This window comes from Copadichromis virginalis, linkage group LG22, assembly GCF_057382275.1.
Source record: "Copadichromis virginalis isolate Kocher_CV1m ecotype Utaka linkage group LG22, C_Virginalis_male_GT1.1, whole genome shotgun sequence".
Taxonomy (NCBI): Eukaryota; Metazoa; Chordata; class Actinopteri; order Cichliformes; family Cichlidae; genus Copadichromis; species Copadichromis virginalis.
This window is the reverse complement of record NC_140638.1, coordinates 10248852-10264773: the sequence shown is the minus strand read 5'-3', so window position 1 is coordinate 10264773 and position 15922 is coordinate 10248852. Positions and strand designations below refer to the sequence as shown.

The window sequence follows — 15922 nt, the reverse complement described above, 5'->3', positions numbered from 1 at the left end:
AAGATATCACTCCATTATGCAATGCCATTTTCCTTGCAACGGGACAATGGAATAGTTGCAAAACGGTGCATTTTCAATAACTGTGCTTTATGATTAATTACCATTACAATAAGTGTTAAAGTTGTTCTGATATTTGGAATTTTTTCCTTTTTGTTTCTTCTCCAGCAACAACCCCCACCCGCCGGAGAGGTCCCGGGGATTAAGCAAACGCTTTTGCATTGCAGCGTAGTCAAATTAGGCGGGACAGCTGCGCCAAACAGACCAATAGGAAATCGAGAACACTGTGATTGACGTTCCGGTGACGAAAAACTGTGGGCCAGCTGTCACGGCGCGCGAAACATCAAAATTTCTATTCGGTGTGTATGGAACAGGCGGGAGGAAGATAACTTTTCCGGCTAAACGCTAACTAAATGTCAATTAAAATACAGAAGCACCACTGGTCGCTTTGACTTGTCCACGTTTTTCTGTGGCTAACACGAGAGTACGAGGTACCGTCTGAGCCTGTTTATTTTGCAAAAAAAGAACGTAAACTAGCCAGCGGACAAAGATGAGCTTGCTTTCTCAACAACAGGTCAGGCAATGCTTTGGTTTGTCAGTGATTATCTTGAACATCTGCCTAACCTTTCTAGACTTGCATATATCGCTCTGTTTGATTGGGTCGTTTTTGTTTGGTGGAGATTGGCAAGATCGAAAGAAATATGCTAACTGCACATTTCGTTAGCCACCTAGCTTCCTGGCTAGGTTAGGTTTAGCTCAGCTCTTTTGGATAGTGATAACTGGCCTGGGCCTTTAAAGCGTGTCAATTTGACATTTTAATTTTAAATCCTTTTGTTAAAGTAAGACCTAGGTGACGGACAGCCTTATCTGTTGCCTGAATGGTGATAATTAGAAACGTCGAAAGGCAGACATGCTGCTCATTGTTTGGTTTACTTCAAGGCGCCAGTCCTGTCAACGAACAAGCGTTTCGCTGCTCAAAGTGACAAAAGTGACACCCATCCTCTGTGTAAACACCCTCTCCTCTGTGTTTTTGTCAAATGCAGAAACATGCTATCCTGGGGTACTTTTTTTTTTTTTAAATTAGCTATGCAGCAATTTGGGTTGCCCTCCATTTGAAACGAATTCCTAGTGTTACTAGATTTAACAAAAGCAGTCCCACACTACATGGATCTCAATCAAGTAGCCTAAACTGAACTTCTACCCTTGCCTTAGATGAACTGTTTTTCAGTTGATACTTAACCTCAAGTTTTTTTCCACTAAATACCTTTTACTCCCCCCATGCAGCAACAATTCATGTGTATTGTCTGCTACTGTATGCAGGCTGAGGCACTCCCAGTTGTGGCCCAGACTGCAACAGAGAGTGATTCAGACAGCGGGGTGGGCTCACCAGCAGAGGAGATGGCTACAGACACCTCTAACAAAAGAGAAGGTCGTTCAGGTAAAGCAGCATAACAATGAGCCACTCTGGCTGTGTAAATGAGGTATGCATTTATGCAACTGCCTGTGACACCAGAGTAGGCAGAGAAACACTAGTTATCATAATGAGCCAGTCTGACCAAAGAATCAAAGCTGCAGTGCTTTAGAAAATATACATTCAAAGGTTATAAATGAAAGCAAACCAGTATCTAAAAGATGTCCAGTTTCCAAAGGACCAAATTTATTTGAAAAATAATAAAGGCAAAGAGTAACGTATCAGTCCAAGGGAAATTCTGTAGGAAATAGTATAAATACTTTAATAATGAAGTATTTCACTCTCCCTGGACTCATATTTGTTTTTCTTCAGAAGGGTTTATATCAAGGTGTTCTGTATATAATTGTCCTGCATATAAGAACTCTTGGTGCTCACTGAAGATGTTTTTTCTCTTCCATCAAAGAAATTTCATCAGGGCTGTGAGCCAAACCACTCTCTGAGGACATATGTTGTTTTTGACTTCTGCTTTTTCTCCTGCCTTGAAGCTCCATTTCCCCCTTTTTTATTTTGTGACCAATATGTCCACTCTCCCACTTTAACCACATTAAGTTTGCTTTACCTGTCTCTTAACTTTGTCTCCAAACTACTCAACTTGCAGCTTATCTGTTTAGTCACTCCCAGAGGCCTGTTTCATGTTGAAAATCTCTTATTTAAATTACAAAAAGACATTACCGGTACATTTTTAAAAATACCTTTTATGTTTTGGTCTTCCTTTTTTCTTTTTTTTTTCATTTATTTATTTATTTTGGTTAAACAAAAATATGCATTAGAATAAAATTCTACTTGAATTTATTTTTCTCACTGTTTAGTGCAAACTCGAGTATTTTGTTTCATTACACATTGATATGAGCTGGGATTACCACTCTACCATTTTCTACCATTTTCATTCTACTCTATTCTAATTTTCTAAATTGGTTGGTTTTGCTGTCTTATTTATCAGATTCTGATGACGACGAAGACATCACGGTGCACAGAAAGCCTCACCGTAATGCCATTAGAGACAGTGACAGCGAGGAAGAGGCGGCAGCTGCAGATAGCAGCGTACACATGGCAGAAGCACTAGTCTTATCTGCTTCCAGTGGAGAGGAAATGGAGACTAAGAAGGAAAAGGGACGACAGAAGTGCAAGAGAATAAGCCGAGCTCCTGTTGATAGCGAGGACAGTGAGCCTGAGGAGGAGAAAAGTGGAAAAATGGAGGAGGAAGAGGGGAAAGTGGTGAAGAGGAAAGTGAAATCCACAAAAGAAGTGAAGGAAAGAGAGAAGAGCAGGAGACATCATGAGAAAAAGGAAAAGCGCAGCAAAGCGGTGGAAAAGCTGAAGAAGAAGGAGAGGTTCTCTGAAAGGGATGAGGTGAGTTCTCTAGTGTCTGAACTCTTTTTGGCTGGTGTTTGATACATCAAGGGTTCTCACACACATGGGCAATAATCCGTCCTGTGGACATATTATTAAAAATAATAAAATCAATAAAAGGTAGAATTATGTTTTTGAACCGCAAAGTGAATGATTGTCAGCAAAGTGGACTACGCTTACATAGGTGAAGAAAGATTTTATGTCAAGTACGTTACATGTTAAAAGTTATATACCATTTAAGTAGATTTTTTTAATGTAATCATGTGGCCTTTCGATCACTTTATTTAAGTCAGTGTGACCAGAAAAAAGACAAAGATGGCGCACTCACAAATCCTCAAATGATTGTGTTAAATGTGTTGTCAAAATTAGTTTTTCAAACATTATTTTATCTCAAAATTGGAAACCTTTGACATTTAAAAAAAAATGTATTTATTTTTTTTATGTCCCAGTCAGATGATGCTTTTCAGTGCATGTCCAACTACTAGGCCAAGTAAACAGATCTGCTTCTGGAAGAACTTTGTTGTCAGGAAGAAAGGGGGGAAAAACACTTCCTACCACATCAGTGTGATGATCAAACTACTGTTGTGGAAGCATTTGTGTTTTGGTTCCCCGAGCACTATAATAAGGTTTAAACTGCAGATCAAACTGAACAAAGTTTTAAAATTTAGATCTTGTGTGTTGTGCAAAATGTTGAAGCCATAAAAACAGCATACAATTTGGGTAATGTGTGTGCAACTAAAATCAGCTTTACTCCCATTTCCTCAGGAAATTCCTCATCCTGGGACCCTGAATGACAGTGGATGTCCGCTCGGTGACACAGAACTTTTTGACAATGGTCTGGATGATGAGGAAGAAGAGTCTCTGGATGCGATCCGTGCTGCGGTCAAGCAAAAGATGAAAAAACATAAGGTGCAAAAACATCAAGTAGTTTAAAAGAGGGGCTCTCCACCCATTTTCCATCACTATAAAAGATAAACATTTGGAATTGGTATCATTTATGTTTGGCCTTTGACTTATTTCCTTAAGAAAAATTAAAACAGCTGTTGAATTTATGTCAGTGACTTGAGATAAATTTAAATCCTTCAATTTTATTGTAACACTTTGATTTAATGTTGAGGTGAGAATAGTTGGACCATGTTGGGCATTGTGTCCTTTTGTTTCTATGTTACTACAGGATCCCCTCTCCAATGAGGAGGAGGATGAAGAGGTGCCAGAGAAGCCCCAGCGTGTGGTATGCAAAATCAGAAAATAAATAAATAATTACTTTAAATTGTAAGCAGTTTGTCATTGCCACTATGTGACTCTTTCAGGAGAGAAAGGCTGCACGTGCCAGCAAAGAGGCGATGAAGCAGCTCCACAGTGAGTCTCAGAGGCTGATCAGAGGTCAGTTGATAAGACACGTTTATTTAACCCATAAAGTTTTATTGTGGGTAATAATTTGAATAGAGGATGGTATTCTAGTTTTCTTTCCATACTTGCAAACATTTCTGGTTTTTCTGGTTTTCCCGTACTTTAAAATCTTCTCATGGTGCCCATCTTGCTGTTTCTCCTGTGTATTTACACTGCAGTGCAGACTTTATTATAAATAACTGAAGTAGATGCATCTTTAAGGTTTTAGTTTATTCTAAACCTTAATTGCTAATTTCATTTAAAGAAAATGGAATGAATTTCACCATCTGATGTTGACTTTGGTAAAGGTGGATAATTTTTCACTTATTCAAGCCACTAGAATCAATAACAAGTGAAACATTGTAAATATTTTCTGTGGAGATTATTGCATAGATGTTGACAGGTGTAATTTAATGACTTATCTGCTACTAAAACTGCATTCTTCTGCCTTTTTAGAGTCTTCTCTTGGCCTGCCCTACCACATCCCCGAGCCAAAGACCATCGACCAGTTCTTTAAGAAGAGAGCAAGGCCAGAGGGTCCTGTCATGGCATTGTTGAAGTAAATACTAACATGACATTTAACACATTTCAGGTCAGACACAAGTCATGTAAGGATGGCCGCTGGACCTGCTCATTTCACACAAGTGCAGATTTAAGTAACTGTACTTTGATTCTGTCAAAGTAAAATCTTTACATTTATAAAACTCTTTCTGCTTTTAGATCTGCAAAGTACTCAGAAATGATGTTGGAGACACCGTCAGCTCCTCCACCTTCTGTAAACCCACCCAGCAAACTGCCATCCACTGAGCAGGACTGTAACTCTTCTTTGGATATGTCGCCCAATCAAATCCAGCCTTTACTTCAGCCAGCAGCAACCTCATCCCCGCAAAAGCAGAACCTCAACCAGGCCGGAGAAACTTCGGTTACCTCGGATCCTGAGCAGGAGTCAGGCCCAATGCTTTACCTCTCTGAGAGTCTGCAGGACTCGGTCACAGCTGATGCTGAAGACAAGCCTGCATCTGACTCAGGAGAGGAAACCTCAGCTGCTCCTTTACCACAAAATCCAACTGCAGCAACATCTGACTCTGAAACCCTGCAGAAAGAGACTGTATCTAGGGCTGTGGTTGATCCTGCAGCTCCTCAGTGTTTGAGTGCTGATTCAGCTACAACAGAGCCCTCGGTACAGCAGCCTACCAAACCGAAGAAAGACAAATTGACCAGACTAAAGGAGTTGGGACTGGATCCGCCTCCTATTGCAAAATTGTGTCCAGATGATGGAGCTTTTGTACAGCTCGACCCTCCACAGCTTAATCCTGGTGAGTCACAAATATTTCCCAATCTCAGCAAGAAGACATGGAGAATCAAGCCTTTTGATCCTTTGCCATGGTCACTGTGATAAATTAGGTGATTTGACTTCAAAATGTGCATAATCTCACGGGGGAAAGAAGTACTAGCAGGCAACTTTTCCCAGGAAAAATATGTGCACGATGTTACTTCATTTCATCTAGCTACACTGGCAACATCCTTCCTCTTTGTTTTTATCATGTTTATTGTTCTGAGCAGCAGAAATCTGAACACATGGCTGAGCGCTCTATGGTTTGGGAAGGCAGAAAACAATTAGAACATACTGTCCTTCTCTCAGGACCTCATAACATGTCCCAGATGCAGTTTTAAATCCTTTGAAACATGATGTGAGATCAAACGAAGTGTTGTGCACTACAAAATTTTTGTCCTCATCAAAAGCAAGGCCCGATGTCTTCTGTGCCAAAGAAAACCTCTCTTACCTCTCCTCTTCTTCAACTAGGTGTGGAGGCTCTGAAGGAGCGTTACCTGCGTCACATTATTGCACCCACACGACCCCAAGGGGAGCGCACTTTGCAGCTTGACATCATCCGTAAGGACAGCACCCCATCTGGCCAGGAGGAGCTGCACACGGAGTCTCTCACTGTGACTGTCAAAGAAGGAGCAGAGGAGCCTGTGACCACTAAACCAGGTCTGGATATGTAGAAGAGATAGAAATTATACAATTTTAAATTGTTTAGCATTTCTGTGAGTGTCATCATTTCACTTTAGATTATATAATTGATTGAATATAAGTAGTTATGATGGGCTTACGTTTACAATCATTAACCACAACTACACGTGGATCAGCTGGAAATGATATGACTCCCTTGCTCATCTCTGTGTAGGAGAGAAGCTGCTGACTCTGAAGCAGCGCCTGCAGCTCGCCATGGCCCAACGGAGAAAAGAGGAGAGGGTGCGCAAGGCCGAGCTGAATCGCCTAGACAACGAAGACTGTGGGGAGGATGAAGAGGAGGAGGAAGACATGACGGATGAGTCAGAGGAGGAAGAAGTACGTGGATGATTTTGTTACGCTGCACAAATTTTTGCTTTTACCCTCTTTGCACTTGCATCAAGCTGTTCTTCTGTTCCTCAGGGTGTCGATGACTTATTGGGAGGTGGTGATGGTGAAGAAGACGATGTGAAGGACAATGAAGATGAAGAGGAAGAAGGCAGCATGGCTCAGAGTATGAGGAGCCCTTCTCCAGTGGCACTGATCGGACCCTCGCCAACTCCCGACCTCATTAACACAGATGGCACTCTCATGCTGTTCCCTGGAAACTCTTCCTCGCGCACCGGGTATGTTTGCAGTTTTGTAGAAGCACTTTTAAAGTCTCTTATATTTGGCTGCAAGATGTCACCTGCAGCAGCTTGTTTAATGGATAAAATTAAAAATATTTTTGGTTTTTCTTTTTTTAGTGATGGTGTAAGAAGGTCTGGGCCTTCTGGACATGACAGTGGCAGTAAGATGGGTGGGTAAAGTGGAAGAGCTCCATTTAGTTTGACCGTATTTCCTCTTTTTTTTGTTTTGTTATTGAGAGAAATTGAAAGTACACTCTTTTCCTCTCCTCTCCCGCTCGTCTCCAGAAGAGGATGACTCCCTGTCCCTGGTGAAGGACAACAGCCACAACAGCAGCTTTGAGCTCCCAGGGTCCATGATTACATCATACCAACCAGTGAATAACCAGCGTGGCACAGGACGAAGCGTCCTCAACTCGTCCATTTTCCGCTCCCCTTCACCGTGCCTCTTCAGGCCGAGCTTCCTCGGCTCCGCCTCAAAGGTGAGAAGAAATGTTTTTCATTCACTCTAATTATTGCAGCATCAGACAGATTTCACGAGGGGTTTGAATTTGGGCCAAACATGCCCTTGGTTACATACATGCATATGTAGTTAAGTCCAAAAAAATTGACGAATCAATAAGGCTCAGAGAAAATCCACGAATAAGACTGTATCTGCAAATAACCAAGAGCTCATCTGCAAGTGCATTTTATACAAATAGAATAAAAGAAAATAGAAACCAAACTACACATTCAACATTAGAATGAGTACTTATATTTTACTTTTAAAAAATTCTCTTTCAGAGTTCAGGCAAGCTCTCCGAGCGTTCTCTTTGCCTCCCTGTTGAAGACTCCCAAGACCTGTACGCACCTTCTTCTCCCAGTGCAGATTCAGGCCCCCTGGATGGAGCTGCTTCTGGTCCTGGTCTAGCAGGTGACTCTCAGGGTCGTTTTTCACTTGAAGATGATGCTCAGTCCCAGTTACTTGATGCAGATGGTTTTCTAAATGTGGGGCCGCGCCCCGGTGCACCCACCTCTCACAAGAGGCAGCTGATCTTGGGCAGCCTGGATGAAAATGCAATGGATGCACACATGGGGGAGCTGTTGGGGTTGTGTTCAGGTGGTTTTGGATCAGGGAAGAGCAACTCCATAGGGGGAGAGGGCGTTGGAGCAACACAGGAGGATGAGCTGCTTGGGCTGTGCTCAGGAGCGTTTCCACCGACACAAGCTGAAGGGGAGCATACAAAGAAAAGGAAAGAGGGAGAAGACGATGAAGACTCTGAAAATACTATGGATCAGCTGCTGGGTCTATGTTCAGGCAAATTTTCGAGTCCAGGTAAGAGTGGTGTGCATTTCTGCTTTTTTATAAATGACATTGCATCATTGCAATTTTTTTTGTCACTTCCTCTACAGCTCATGTTTTTACACAATCCTTTTTCATTTGCTGCCACATTTAGGTTCTACTCACACAGCTTCACCATCACAAGACAGGTACGGTACAAATATCGTCAGTATCATTTTCTGGTTTTGTTAATAATCTCTAAAGTTTGATTAGTTTCCGTGATCCTTTAAGCTGCTCCTCTCCCTCATTACCCCCAAACTGCTTTGATTAGAGGATTATAGGAATAATAACTGAAATATTTACTTGCAATGTAAGATTTTCACTTTGATTTTACACTATTAAGTAGAAAGAAGTTAGAGGCTAGAGAGCAGCAGGAGGAGGAGGAGGAAGAAGAGGAGGACTGCGAGTTCCGGCTCCTATCAGATGTTGAGAGTGAGCAGGTAAACAAAGAAACAAACAAAAAACACTTCAAGTGCTTTGGATTTTTGTTTTGGGTTAAATATATAATGCAATTACTAAAGTATTAAAAATGTCTTGTGGGTGTAAAGGAGGACAACGATGATGATGATGGTAATGATGGAGAGGAGGAGGAAAATGATGAGGAAGATGAAGCAGATGCCAGCGAAGAGGAAAACAATGAGGTGGAAGAGGAGGAACTGGAGGGTGTGTTCGCGCCACGGGCGAAAAAAAAGAAGAAAATGTAAGTGAAAGTGCTTTCATGCAACGTGATCGATGGAAAGTGGCAGAGTGTTGTGGCCAAATCCTGCTGTGGGAAGATTTTTGGTGGCAGTAAAATACGTCTGTATTTGGATGTAATCCAGCAAACATGATGCTTTGTTGAATAAAGCAGCCCTTCTTATAAATAAGTACAGAATTGAATAATACTTTTCATTGTGGCCTAACTAAATGTCTGTGCAAAATTGATCTGAGCAGCAGGCTTTTTTATGCAGTTTAGAGACCAACAGATAAATGTGTTGGATGTTGTTTCTGGCTTTGAAAGTTGTTTAAACTTCACTGACTGATGGAAAAGAGTGCTTTTTTTTTTTTTTTTTAAGTTAATGCAAAGATTCTCACTTAAAAACTATTAGATTTTATTTTTGCCATTTGAATTAGGTCATTGGCCGCTAACCATCAATTTGCAAACTGTAGAAATGCTTAATTTTCACTGCTAATCCACACCTGCAACACAGCTTGAATGGTTTCTTGGATCTCCTTGGCAGGCGACTGACCGACTATGTGGACTCGGAGGCCGAGCTGTCTGGTAGTGATCTAGGCAGCGATGATGAGGACGGCGACAGAGGGAGCGAGTATGAGGAAGAGGAGCTTCTGGAAGACCTTCCCTCTGACGAAGAGCTGCAAAACCAAGTCAACAAGATCCACATGTGAGCAAAGACTAATTGATTTATAAAATGTCTTTTGTGTGAAGTACATCAAGCTGGAGATGAACCTGTGGCACAAAAACGATGTAAAAGTTGTTAAAATGCGTCTCTTGTTCTTACAGGAAGCAGATTTTGGATGATGACAAGCGTCGCCTGAGGCTGTATCAGGAGCGCTACCTGGCTGATGGAGACTTGCACTCTGACGGTCCTGGACGAGCGCGTCGCTTCCGATGGAAGAACATTGGTGAGTTTACAGGATGAACGATTAGATGCCTGGATTACCAAATACCGATAATGAGTGTTGGTAGGACTCAATTGGAGTAACAGCAGTAATAAAATGCACAAATCTAAATGAATAAAAACATTATTAGCTATTTGTTTCAGGTTTTATAAGAATTTAGCAGCATTATCTGTATTCAGTTAATTGCAACTTTAATACTGTCAGGACAAAATATTTTTTTAGCATCTAGCACAAGACAGTGGACGCAATATAGAAGAAAAGATAAAGTAAAAGATAACTAAATTACTTATTTTAATCAAAGCATCCTAAATATGACAAGTGATGATTTCTTCTGATTATTGGGTCTAACTGTACACATTTGTCATTGAGAGATTTTAATTGTAATTTTTGGTCCAGATGATGGTTTCAGCATGGAGAGAACTGGAGCCGAGGGCGAGGAAGACTGGGAGGAAGAGGATGATGTGGACCAGGCTGAGGTCCAAAGACGGATAGAGAGACTGGAGAGAGAGCAGTGGCTCAGGGAACAGGTGGGTTTTATGGTTTGCAGTTTTTTTGCACACACACATGAAGGAGGTGGCACTAATGGAAAAATATACATTTGAAGAAAAAAAAGTGTGATGGTTTTCGCCAAGTTCTGTTAAAAGGATTTCTTAGAAATGGGCTGTGTGCGCCTTATGAATTGGCCTCCTCTGTGAGGGCTGCTGCTGTTTTGTGTTCATTCTTTTGTCACTCTTCTCACAGTCTGAACAGAAAGCCAAAAAAGGAGAGGATTTGGAATTGGATCCAGATGATGAGAAGATTGGAGAGGAAGACAGTCAATTCATGAAACTTGCCAAAAAACTGACTGCCAAGACTCTGCAAAGAAAAGGTTAGTTTGATAAAAGTCCCCATGAATAGAATCCCATCTACTTAAAACACCCAGAGGAGCTTTTGTCCAGCAGTTATTGGCACAACTGTCTTGCATAGCAGGAAAAATAAAAGATTAAAAAAGAAAAATATGTGAATTAATTAATGGTAGTAGTTAAGACACACAGTCAAACTGTAGAATAAAGCCAAACAACAAGCCAATCTGAGGACTTTAGGACCTATGAAGAATACAGAGGGTTTAAATCATAAAGTCAAGAAAGGTTTTAAAGTTGGTATTTTAAACTATTTCAAAAAGGATAATTTAATGACCCCCAAGATTAGTGTAGTTTTTCAGTTTGTTTCTGAATTGTTAATAGAAAATATAAGAAACATACATTTTCATCTACTCAGTGTTGAAAGTTGGGAGTACAGTTGGATAGATGGGTAGATTCAGATAATGTGCTACATGGCTGTAGTAACGACGGCACTAAAAACACCAACATGTGTCCCAGCAAACAAAACTTGACCATTCGCAGAAACAGCTACAGAAATTCACGTTCTGTAAAAGAAAAAAAATGGAATGTAATCAGTAGCTAGATCTTTTATTTATTTAACTGGCTGCTTCGTATCGTCACAAAACAAAGTTCTACATTGAGATATGAATCATATTTAAAGGGTGTTTGAACTGTTTGCACTTAAAAGTATGAAGTTTTTCTGTACTTAATTCAACATGAAAACACTTAAGGAATTCATATGCAACACATGCACAACCACGTCATTCTTGTTAAATAAACTGGTGCTTTACTTAAGCTAACTGTGTAACTGTTTAAACCAGAGCCGCCTGTGGCACCACAACCAGAGAAGAAGACAGCAGCAGCTCTCAATCCCTTCCAGAGGCCCTCTCAGCCTTTACAGGTAATTCAAACACCCTGTGAATAACTTTTCTTTCTTTTAATTTTTTTTAAAAGTCTAAATAATACCTGCTTTTTGTTGTCTGTGTAACAATGTACAAAGAATTCAACATTAATCACGGCGTGAACAGTGTTGGAGTCTGCCCCACTCTGTCACTGCTTTCTTCTCTTCTCCATGCTGTCCTATAAAGAAAAGGCTAAATGGCAAAAAGATGTTTAGTTATTGCTTTTTACTAAATAAAACAAATATTTTAAACTGTCACACAGTGGGTGTTTGCAAGACTTCATCATGTGTTCGTCCATAATCTGCACAAGGCCGGTCTAAGATCTGTGTTTCTCCCAGGTGAGGAGAGGTTCTCTCCTGAGTCAGCCTCAGTCCGTCCTCCAGAAGCTGGCTTCCATCTCAGAGGGAAATCCTCTGGCCCCCAGAAACAGCCGTGGATTCCTCTTCCAAACACTCTCTCCTGAGAAGGTTAACTCATCAGAGGCTCCACAGAAACAGGTGAGTCAGAATTATGATGCTAAAAAAAACCCCAACTATTAATAAAACCCATTTCATGAGTACACGTGACAGAAGTTCAGCAGAATGTTCAAAGAGTACTTCATTTTACACTCAGCCCCACTCTTCATGTACACTGAATAGGCTCAGTTGTGTTATGTAAGTTAATATGGCTGCAGTTTTACTGCTGTAGTTATTTTTAGTCCTTTTTTTTTTTTAAATAATCATGGATCAGTCATGAATAAAATTTTCTGTCAAATTCCCCCAAAACTGTTAAAATGAGAATCTGTAGCCTGCGGTGAAGCCTTCAAACTGCTTGTTTTGTTTGATTTTTAATCAGGTTTAAACAAAACCGGAGAGGTCAGTACATGAATAAAAATAACTGTTTAAATAGTTGAAAATTCAGGTTGAACCAAGGTTATACTTGTAAATTAGCAGAACTAGAGCTGAACTCAAAATCTCACTTAACAAAAGGAACTAATTTTTAAATGGATAAAAAAAGCAAAATGTAAAGCACTTATTCAGATTAAGTATAAAAGTGCATGTCTCCACTATATGCACTGTTATGAAGTGTTGCTGCAAAAACAATGAAACTCTGGGAACCAGTCCTGTCCTGTGTGACCATTTAATGAGCATATGTCCTACTGATGAATATTCTGCCTGACGTCAAGGATCAGTGGCCCACAGCAGCAGCATGCAATGACCCTCACTGCTAATTTGTAAAACAATAGTCCAGCATTCCTGCAGGCCCCTCTGGCTTCAATCGGTTCAGTCTTAAAATGCAAAATAAGGCTTGAATTGCTCTTTGCAATGATTAAGTACTTAAATCAACCCTTAAACTGCCTTTAAAAATAAAACAAATGAAACACAGAAGACACTTTTTCTTGCATTGTGAAATCTTGTTAATAACCATGAAAGTCACATGACCTCCAATCGATGTCTTTTTCATGAGACATTAGTGACTCCCGAGGAAAAATGTTGTAAATGTACTAAGTGGAAACTGGAAAAACAGTCGATTAACCTCTCCAAAAGTTGATTCTGTTCATCTGGACGTAGCGTTTTGTGGGAGAAACGTTTCGTCACTCATCCAAGTGACTTCTTCAGCCTCAGCTGACTGCAGGTTTCCCCAATCTTATAAACAGTACATTTGCATAATGACTGAAACCAGCCCACTGAGGAAATAATAGGCTGGGAGGTCAGTTCCTTGATCTTAACTCTATCAAGATTAAGGAACTGACTCAATAGTTGAACAGAATCAACTTTTGGAGATTTACTTACCTGGATGATATAGCATGCATCAAGAAGTCGATTAACCTCTTTAAACCACTTTAACTCACAGGCTGATTAATGTAATATACAACTAATTATAACAATAACAAAGGTGGTTTTAAAAAAAATTAGTATTAAATTTAACTGACATCGTGCATTTCAATTTCCAGAGTCCAGAAAACTTTATATTCAGTTTGGGAACTGCAGGGTTTAGATCTCACCCTGGGTCAACACAACTGAATCAAATGATTAGTTCATTACCAGTCCTCTGGAGAACTTCAACACATGTTGAGGAGCTAATTTAGCCATTTATATCAGCTGTGTTGGGTCAAGGATCTAAAATCTGCATGACACCCCACCTTGATTTGACAAAAATCTCTACAATTTCCTGTAAATTCTGACCATTTGATAAGCAGAGATGTCTGTTACAGTTGAAGCCACCATGAATAAAAATATGGTCAAATTCAGGGGGAATGTTTACTCAGCCTTTAGAAGCTTTGGGGAGGCCACCAAAGGTTTAGATGGATGGACAGGAAATTGTATTGCAGCAGGAATCACATCACTGTGGAGGAATTTTGTCCCACTCTTCTTTGCAAGATTGTTTTAATTCAAGAAATCGGGAAAGGCAGCAAATGCGTTATTACCTCAAGGAGTTCAAAAGATTTCACAATAAGTGCGACTGGTCTAAAGTCGTTGGCGCCTGAAAGTCTAGGGGAACTTCAGAAGAGGAACAATTATGGACACATTTCAAATAATTCTTATTGTGTGATGGTTTAAAAAAAATCTAGAAATTTCAGTTTTTTAAAAAGATACTTTTGTCTTCTTTTAATAGTCACACAACAGCAAACTTTCCCATCTCCTAACAAGCACAGGTGGCCTTAGAAATCAGGCTGCTCTCCTTAAAGTGTCATTTCCCAACTCTGTCTGCTTGTCTCTTTAGTGAGGTCTCGCTATTCTAAAATAAATGCAGAAACGAAATGTTTTCCACAGAGCTCGGGGCTTCTCTTAAGTATGAGAGTCATGTGAATGTGCTGGGTGAAGTCATGGTATCTGGTGTATTCTCAATATTGGACACTATGTGGCGGCAAAGCCCACATTTCTAACAGTAGATTAAAGGCTGACTTTTACACTGTCAGTCCCAGTGCACATGCAGTCACTAGCCGGTATATTGTTTTATTTTGTACGGCAGTTTTGTAAAAAGACAAACTGATGTTTGTTCCTCAGACGATGAAGAAGAGGGGGCAGATGGGGGCAGCGAATCCAGCAGCAAAGAGGGTCTGCAGAGAGAACAAACCTGCAGGACAGACCAAAGGGTCTCAGAGGAGCATCTTCAACTTCCTGGACCACTGATGATGCAGCGCACTAACTGAATGAAGATGAAAAGCTGGCTGGGAGTCCAAGTTTTTCTCCCAGCTGCTACAGAGGCAGTGAGGAGGCAGAACTGACCTTTAACTTTCAGTGTTTCACTTCACAATAAGACTGAGAAAAACGAAGCTAGTGGCAAAACTCTGGGTGGTTTCAGGATTATGAGACGTCTCCCCACCTGTGCCCATTTTGTGGTTGAGCATAAATCACCAGCAAAACACACCACTGAAGATCCTGCTACTCTTTTACTCGATGACTTGCACACTTAATCTTCCCTTGTTCAGCTCGTGTGTTCAAATATTTAATCCGTTACGCCACTAGCGACATTCATCTGATCTGACTTGACCTAATTTGGACCACATGATTGAGGTCTATCTAGAAATGTTTTATCATGTACATATGGTTTTTCTTTTTAAGAAGTAGGGAATTTATTTGTGTGATGTTTTAAATGTATTTGTTTTACAGTGTAAATAAAATATTTTAAGACATAAATCTGATTCTTTTCTTGTCTCGTTAGACCAGATTCTTGTTTTCAGTATGTTTTGAACGTCCTAAGAAGATTAAAGGAATTGCAAAGATGTGCATGTTAGGTTACTTGATTTATCTAAACAGAAATCAATGCATGGCCCTATGATAGACTGCCCACTTGTCCAGATTGTACCCCACATCTTGCTCTACAACAGCTTGGATAGACTCCAAAATTGGAGGAGCTGATTCTGATCTGCGGGGGCCAAACCTTGGTAAATTTCTTGGAGAAGCCCCTCCAGTGTGCTAATATCAGTGCCAACAACTTTGGACCAATCGGCTTCATTGTAGCATGCTGTTTCCAGCTTTTTAAATGTATCTATGTAGTGGAAATCAGTTCTCCTTGGATATTGACACTGTCTGAGATATGTGCTCCGAATTTCAGAATTTGGGAGGCCTTTTTTTTTTTTTTTTAGTCTTGTGCTACATAAAGTTGTTAGTAGGACTTGTCTGGGTTTAAATATTTACAAAAATGTTTCATGATTTTTTTTTAAAATGTGTCCATGCACAGCATCAGTTGTCTAAAAACAGCAGCTAATTTATCATCTCGCAAGAGTACTGGCCGGAGATGCGTAAGACGCAGGGTGGGTGATAAAGGCTCTCTTCTACTTTATAAAACATTTACTTACAACACTGAATTCCTTACACAATAAACCCATGATTTTGGCAGCAAATATGATTGCCCTTCCTCGAATGTTCAAATCCATTTAAGCTGAACA

The 15922-nt window shown here is 40.3% G+C and overlaps 1 protein-coding gene across 2 annotated transcripts; it reads left to right on the top strand.

Moving 5' to 3' along the window:
• Nucleotides 1-286: 286 nt before the first annotated feature.
• On the top strand, nucleotides 287-15164 carry clspn (claspin). Of its 2 annotated transcripts, none has more exons than XM_085446313.1 (24): nucleotides 287-571; nucleotides 1318-1435; nucleotides 2409-2818; nucleotides 3584-3727; nucleotides 3993-4049; nucleotides 4129-4201; nucleotides 4664-4766; nucleotides 4928-5523; nucleotides 6012-6200; nucleotides 6397-6560; nucleotides 6645-6847; nucleotides 6968-7020; nucleotides 7136-7329; nucleotides 7631-8162; nucleotides 8284-8317; nucleotides 8515-8608; nucleotides 8717-8868; nucleotides 9389-9550; nucleotides 9670-9791; nucleotides 10185-10315; nucleotides 10530-10656; nucleotides 11470-11549; nucleotides 11889-12047; nucleotides 14538-15164. In XM_085446313.1, exons 1-24 carry the CDS (start codon nucleotides 548-550, stop codon nucleotides 14661-14663), a joined length of 4047 nt encoding a protein of 1348 aa, XP_085302439.1. In that variant the 5' UTR covers nucleotides 287-547; the 3' UTR covers nucleotides 14664-15164. The 2 variants fall into 2 exon arrangements, with proteins under 2 accessions (XP_085302439.1, XP_085302438.1); XM_085446312.1 differs by having other exon boundaries at nucleotides 8512-8608.
• The last annotated feature ends 758 nt before the right edge of the window (nucleotides 15165-15922 follow it).

Coding starts and splice junctions, on each gene's coding strand:
- clspn (XM_085446312.1), top strand. CDS start 548: ATGAGCTTGCTTTCTCAACAACAG. Junction 4,050..4,128: donor CAGAGAAGCCCCAGCGTGTG/GTATGCAAAATC, acceptor TGACTCTTTCAG/GAGAGAAAGGCTGCACGTGC. Junction 6,561..6,644: donor ATGAGTCAGAGGAGGAAGAA/GTACGTGGATGA, acceptor TCTGTTCCTCAG/GGTGTCGATGACTTATTGGG.